Source organism: Centroberyx affinis, unplaced genomic scaffold (assembly GCF_046629955.1).
Source record: "Centroberyx affinis isolate AG114_WGS23_722 - 3 ecotype Tasmania unplaced genomic scaffold, CSIRO-AGI_Caff_v1 ptg002686l_1, whole genome shotgun sequence".
In the NCBI taxonomy this organism is placed as follows: domain Eukaryota; kingdom Metazoa; phylum Chordata; class Actinopteri; order Beryciformes; family Berycidae; genus Centroberyx; species Centroberyx affinis.
Genome location: NW_027280868.1, coordinates 81,193 through 89,061, shown reverse-complemented (window position 1 = coordinate 89,061; position 7,869 = coordinate 81,193). Strand labels below are relative to the sequence as shown.

At 39.4% G+C, this 7,869-nt stretch overlaps 1 protein-coding gene across 1 annotated transcript; it reads left to right on the top strand.

Annotated features, from left to right (window-relative positions):
• The first annotated feature begins 1,006 nt into the window (after window positions 1–1,006).
• On the top strand, window positions 1,007–3,325 carry supt4h1 (SPT4 homolog, DSIF elongation factor subunit). Its single transcript, XM_071535294.1, has 5 exons — window positions 1,007–1,164; window positions 2,125–2,231; window positions 2,316–2,371; window positions 2,760–2,813; window positions 2,992–3,325. Exons 1-5 carry the CDS (start codon window positions 1,096–1,098, stop codon window positions 3,057–3,059), a joined length of 354 nt encoding a protein of 117 aa, XP_071391395.1. The 5' UTR covers window positions 1,007–1,095; the 3' UTR covers window positions 3,060–3,325.
• Window positions 3,326–7,869: the final 4,544 nt, after the last annotated feature.

Genomic DNA, 7,869 nt, shown 5'->3' with positions numbered 1-7,869 from the left:
GATTTAAGAATGGGTGTAATGTGGTCTCTCAGTCTAGTGTGGCAGCAGCATTCTGAACTCTGAAGAGTAGTAATTGAGTTTTGGGGTAATCCAGATAGGAGGGAATTACAGTAGTCTAGCCTGGTTGTCACAAAAGCATGCACAAGTTTTTCACAGTCAGCAGTGGAAAGTATGTCACGGACCTTGGAAATATTACGTAGATGATAAAAGGCCGTTTTGCACACGTTACTGATATGGTTCTTAAAACAAAGATCACTGTCAAAAATTACACCAAGATTTCTTACATGATCCTTGGCCTTCAGGGATAGGAAGTCAAGATGAGGCAGAATGTCATCTCTCTGTGCTTCATTACCAATGATCAGAACCTCTGTTTTATCTTTGTTTAGTTGTAAGAAGTTCTGAGACATCCACAAGTTGACATGATCTATACACTGCAGCAGGGAGTTAATGGATTTGTGAGAATCAGGTGCTATAGATAGGTATAACTGTGTGTCGTCAGCAAATTGATGATAGCAAATGTTATAAGTCTTAATGATATTGGCAAGAGGAAGCATGTAAAGGCTAAATAACATTGGCCCCAAAATTTAACCTTGGGGAACACCACAAGATAAAGCATGATGCTTGGAGACGAAGGTATCCAGCACAACATAATATTCACGATTTGTGAGATAGGATCTGAACCAGTCTAACACTGAGCCGGAGAGTCATCTTTTGAAAAAAAAAGAAGAAATAAAATAAAATAAAATATATACTGTGTATATATATATTTTAAATATTCCACTCCAAACAAAATTGCCCCATGTTGTGCGTGTCCTAATGAATATTCTATATTTATCTAAAATTGCTAGACTAAGCTAAGATTTATCCAAGTCATATAAGTCATTATACAAAAGAATTCAAGAATATTCCCTCAACTGATTGAGCTCATGAGTTTTTATACAGGCGAACTTCAGGACACAACGTTTTGGGGGTCCTTTACCTAGGTCCTCACTGGCGTAGTGACGTATTTACCCTGCGCCGGAAAAATATACAAAAGACTCATCACTTCGATTTTTTCCAGTGCTATTATAGTTTTGTTACTCCAAACCTTTCATAATGGCATTGGAAACGGTTCCTAAAGACCTTCGCCATTTGCGGGCTTGTCTTCTATGCTCTCTTGTGAAGGTAACTTTGTAAACTGCGACAAAGTATTACGCAAGCTAGCTTTTCTGCTAACGACGACTGCCGCGTTTCTCTTCATTGTGTTGCCTCTCTAAACCTGTCTCACACATGAATAGAAATATTGCCGAAATATTGGTTGTGTATTGCGCTAGTAACAGGTAGTAGTACAGCTAGAAGTCGAGTAGTAGAGTGCGTAGACGGGTACAAGAGGGCCGTAATTCTTCACATTTCCATCCACTGTACCCAAAATACACTCTTAAGTAAAGCTGATAGTTTGCAATGTAACCTCATATTTATTTTGACATTTCACACCTTAAGCAACTCGAATACAGAGCCATCACAAACAGTCTGTCGCTGTCCTAATGATATGGAGCTCTGAATATGCTGATTGATGTCTTGGAAGTTATGTGTACTTGCCTTCATGATACATAATATAAATACCGACTACTGAAGGACTGATTTGACCTTTTCATTATTTCCCTTTAAACAACGCACAGGCATCATATTTTGTTCGTCTTCGAAGATACAAGATGTTCAAACTAATCTGATATCTAAAGATTATGTTCGTTTCAATCAGATGTCAAAACAGAACTTACATTATGTTCAATTGAACTAACTGCTGTACTGTACAAATCAAATGAGTCATTGCAGTGCTAGAAACTTCTGCACAACAATCTGCGTAACTTATTTCTGTCTAAATTGAAACTTATCTATTGAAAGCTATAGACACAGTTGATTGAGAAGACTCTCCTATCAGAATGAATTTCCTTACACTACATTTTTAACTGGTGGTCTTGGTAGCCCCATGTAAAAAAAGTTAAGAATCGCCCATCTGCAGGTGTCAGAAGTAGTTTGGATTTTTCATTCTTTCATTCCTTCTTTCATTCTTACTCTCATTCTCCTACATATATGCCTATCTAACCTGTTACAAACTCAATCTTCTCCCTTGTCTTGCTTCATCAGACCATTGACCAGTTTGAATACGACGGCTGTGACAACTGTGAGTCGTACCTCCAGATGAAGGGGAACCGAGAGATGGTCTACGAGTGCACAAGTTCCTCATTTGATGGGTAAAGACTTTCATTTGTTTTCACATCGGTTATGCCTTCACAGTGCCTTCCTGTTGTGTACTAACCTGTTCTGTGTGTTCACAGTGTGATAGCCATGATGAGTCCTGAGGACAGCTGGGTGGCTAAATGGCAGAGAATAGGTAAAGAATGTTTTACACTGCCTCAACATTTTGACAAACATTATACATTGTATGAGTGGGAGTGGGAGGAGTACTGATGCTTGGCCTTTAATTGTTTGCCTAAAACCTCAATAGATACTGTGTCCAAATACTGTAGAGAGAGAACAGTCTTAACAAAAAGTATTATTGATGCCAAATGTGCTGCTGTATACTGTTAGTACCCTCTGTTTGACAAAGACATGCAATACATGAGAAGTATTCACATTTTTAAATTCAGTTTAATGAAAAGGCGCTGTTCAGCATAGCTACATGGTGTAGTGGAGTATGTTAACCCACTGTAGGCCCATCTTTATTTTTGGTCTGATCTAAAAAATATTGGAAAAGTCATATTTTGTGCCCCATCTCACAGGCAACTTCAAGCCAGGTGTATATGCAGTGACAGTGACAGGACGACTACCTCCAGGTAGGTTATATCTAACTGCACCGCCTCAACATGTTACTCTCTAAATCACACACACTTGGAAAGGAAAGATTTGGCCATAATACAGTTTTACATTTACTGCCTTTTGTCATGTAGCCTTAACTGCACATTATTGCACTACCTGCTATTTACATGTTTAATTTTCATCTCCTTCCTCCAGGCGTGGTGCGAGAGCTGAAAAGCAGAGGAGTGATCTACAAATCCAGAGACACAGCAGTCAAGACATAAGCCTGATTGCTCCCACTTTACATCATCTGATAAGTTGCATCAGAGCAGCATCACACTGCAGCACCAATTCCAGGGAGACGGAATAATGTCGGGACTGATTATGGTTGCAAAAATCAAGTACAAGTCTGCTTACTTGTCCATGTGTCCATGGTGTTTTATAGAACTGCCCTCCAGACCTTCAGTTTTTATAGACTTAAAACATTCTTTATGTTGTGATTATAAATAATAGGATGGGTGCATTTATTTGAGTAATTGTTGGACAATAAAGATCTGTTTTTATAAAAAATGTCATTGTCATGAAATCACGGTTCATTGTTAATAGTCACGATTCTTCCAGCTGCAGGCAGAATGATTCACTCATCTAAATGGGCCACAAGATGGTGCTTGTTACTGCATACCTGGAATAATTGCAGTGCCATTCACTGCCATTAGGGGGAACCATAAGCCTAACTATTCCTGGTGTTAAATCCATTTTTACATTAACACCTATTAAACAGTGCTGTTTGAGTTTCCCTTGACTTTATCATATACAGTTTCCCCAATCATATTATAGAACGCCTTTTGTGTTCAGCATCTATCATAGCTATTGTGTCACTGTAACATGGCCTGTACTACAGAATGATATTTCAGGTTTATAGGTTGTCATCCTGTGCAGTTTAGTGTGTCAGACATTGTTCAGGTGCTGTAGTCTGTTGTTGGCCCTGATGTCCCTGCAGATGACTGTTTAGGATGCATCATTGTTTAATATTGCCAGAGGGTGCAGGTATTGTTGCTAAGACACATTCTGCCATTCTCTAATTTCATTGTCACTTGATGGGTGAGTGTCATTCACACTGAAGACAGTACATGTGCTCAGTATGTGGAAGATGTCACTCCTACCTAAGACAAACCAAGCGATAAGTAGATCAGCATTTCAATATATTGGCTCTTGGCATTGATGTTTTATTACAAAGAAATGGTGAGTGAAACTGCTCTATAAAAGGGAAGACAGCTGAGGTTATGGTTTGGTGAAGCAGAAGGCTTTATGTGAGAATGGCTTCCCTCATATTACCAGGTCACGACTGATTGAGCATTCATAACAAAACACACTCTGCCCATGGGATTCACAACACGTCACAATATTTAATCCAAAATATGAAGCAAGTTATGTTAAAACGGAGAAAAGGAGAAGTAATTACATTGAAATAAAAGGGAAAAAATTGAAAAGCATTACGCAGAACCCAGTCTATAAAAGTAGGGTATTAAAGTTGTTAATGTGGCTAACTTGATATCCTTGGGCAGATTGTTCCAAAGTCTGAGGGTCTTTTGTTTTGTCTTTGGAACAGCCAATAGGGCCACATCTGAGGTCGTGCCATCTTTTACCAAGGGGCTAAAAGATGAGTGATGTAGTATAATATACAGGAAAGCTGACCCAGTTTCACAGCCATGTGCAAGAACATGCCCCACTCTGCTTTTCTGGATGGATTACAAAGGAGCATGGAAGGAAAGATGGGACAAAGAGATGGTATGACATGCAATATACATCATGAGCCGGATGAATGTATGGCACTATGAATGTATGTTATGTCACCATGGAGGCCATGACACCTTAACCAGGCTGCCGCTAGAGGCTGGTCGTAACAGTCAAATCACAGGAAGTGAATCATTCACAACTCATTTGAAGCACAGAAATCTGAATTGGTGTAGTGTAAAATTAGCAATGAGCCGTTATCAGTATGAATGGCTCACAAACACTTCTTTACTGTAAGTAGTGATGTTATAGTGCGGAGAAGTGATAAACACCATGGGTGGAGACTTCTCATCAAACTAGTCCTGAAATACAATGCTCAGTTGCCATACACATTTCATAACATTTTGAAATACTTACATAACATGTACATGTAACATGTGCTACACACCAGGTTTGCCCAATTGCTGTCAACAGGTTTTCTGTGAAGAGCCAATTCTCCTTCAAAGTAGCTTTCTTGAAAAAGGTGTAGGATCAATATTTGTCACTGTTGTGGCCCAGAGCAAACAAATGCTCCCAAAACAATTTAATTTATACTTACTGTACTATTTCATTTACGCTGACAATGGAGTATTCATCAATCCTAATTTACTACGCTAATTTTCTCATCAAACCAATAGGAAGATTAGCATGGAGACTCACCATTTTTGAAAATAATGTGATAGTTTATTGAAATTATTTTTTTCACTTCTCCATCCACAGGGAGGTCAGAGTCGGTCCAAAGACGTGCAAGTCAGTTGGACTGGAGACAAGAAAAATCCCATACGTGTGAATGTGAGTGTGAGTGTGTTTGTCTGTGTGTCTGTTTTCTACACTTTATTAGAGTTCAGTCTGGTGAAAGCCATTGTGAAAAACAGCAACAATTTACAATAGCCTTATTCCAGTGTATTAAAGTGTATTAACCTGTTTACTAACCTATGGAGAAGTAAGTACTTACAAAAGTGTTCTTTCCTTTATTTAATTAATGTTATGTTATGCCGCACTGAGCACTAAGGTGATAGATTATAATAAATGATACAATGTTTGATTATTTGCACAAAATTAAATTAATTGGACCAAGTGTTTCTATTCAATTTAGTTTCTAAGTTATTCTGGTATGTTCAAAAAAATTTCAAATCAGCAGGATTTGACAAATGTGTTCACAGCACAATGCAGTACTGCTTGTAGGATAGTCAAATTTCATAGAGCTTTAGTGCAAGTTTACCTTTAGTCTTATGTATTTACTAATCCTAATCAGTGATAAACAGTGGCAAACTTACAGTACCACAAAATAAGAGAATAGAGACACTAATGCATGTTCGATCCATACCTTTATATGTAACACCTACAGACAGTACAGTGGACTTATTGCTGGTGAAGTTGGAATGGCTTCATTAAAGTAAAGTGTATCACTGCATTGTGTCAGATGCTACTGGTTTGAATCTGTCCTGTATGTGTATGTTATAGCTTTATAATAAAAAGCTGAGCGCTGGATATGTTGATTGACCTTTTTCAGGACCAATACACCAACAACCTACAAGTCCTGTACTTGTGTGGTGCCCATATTAACACTGTAAAGACAAGAGCATGACAATGTTCTGCAGGATGTAAGCTCTCACCACTGAAACTCAACAATCACCTTGGTTTCAAAAACAAACATCTGGTGATGTAACCAACCAGTTGGCTACAGACGAAACCTTTATCACAACTTGAACATAACAACTGAAATAACTTGGAAACTAAAGTGAACAGAAGCACTTGGTCCAATTTACTTAATTTTCTGTTGGCAAATAATCAAACATCACATCATACATTATAATACTCATACTTATTATAATACTAATATGACTGTATTCCCCTGAGGCAATCTGAAACCAACCCACCCTGATTTAACCTGATACCATATAAGGGTTAATTTTTTCTGTACTCAGATTTTCAGAGTAAATAAAAAGTGACTTTTGATAGTCTATCATTTGTCTTCATATGAAGATTTGTACTCCATAATGCTACATATCCATTTGGGAAAAAATATTAACCTACAGTTCATCATCCAATATCTCTAAAATATAGAGGACCCAGTTAGTAAAAGTTTCATCCTTTTGTCAAGCGAGGACCTAAGTTGCTTACTTGTCTTTTTTGATTTTGTCAATGATCTTGTAAGAGCAGGTGTCTCTCATGTTCTCATTTTGGAACAAAACACCTCACATCTTCCCACATCTACATCTTATTATTCAGAACTCAAAAGATGAACATGTACAGATTGGCAGACATTTCACATTCTTTCCACCTCAACTGTGACTTTAATGGAACACAGAGGGCGTGTAGAGACTTTTCTGAACTGAATGTCTAACTGCAGCGGTCGGGGACAGTTAATAACCAAATGAGAGCGCTGTCTGACAAACCACACGTGTCGGTCTGCACTCCTCCATGCGGGTTTCTACCTCCGCCTCACTGGCGGGCTGGCTGGATGTGCAACACAATTCACCAAATCATCTTTACCCTTATTCTGTCATGTATCATACAGCAAGTTCATACCAAACTGCACTTCTCATCATTTTTTTCATGTGATTTACATCGATTTTTCTACTTTCTAAGCTGAATGTGAGTCCAGTCATTTCAGGAGGACTGTAGGAAGAGGCGCACACTGAAAACAAAACTGTGAAGCAGGCTCGGCGCTGCGCAGCCTTCATGACCACAGGCGTTGTCAGGAAGGCTTTGTGCTGGCAGCTCCGCCCATGGAGCCGCTACCCGTGATGTGTCGAGTCCGCCTCTGCAAAGAAAAGCACACCCTACTTTTTCTTTCTTTCTTTCTTTTTTTTTTTTTTTTTTAAACCAAGGGACCCACAGGCCCGTTTGCCATGGCCTCATTGGTGGCTGCTATGATTACTTTTGCCCTTATTTGGATATGTCAACGCGTTTGCGAGCAAGCCGAGGGGAAATGTATTAATTCAGTAAAACCAGGCTGTCGTGTTGGGCCAGAGTTTACACAGCCTCGTGGAGGTTGAGCAGTCGCTGGCTGAGCCGATGTCAGCGGGTGACCTCCGTCTGAAAACACACACGGAAATCCAGTGGAGGGTGTGACAGAGGAGAAAGTCACGGAGTGGGTTTCTGTATCGTGACAGGGATCAACTGGAGATAGGGAAGTAAGGGGTTGTAATTTAAATGGGGGGGTGGACATTATTGACAGAGGGCCCTACACACACACACACACACACACACACACAGACACAAAAAGTGATGCGCGTGACTGTGTTTCATAACGCTCATTAAAACTTCCTCTCTGCTGCAGTCCAGAGAGCGGCAACAGAACTGAGAGCGGCAACT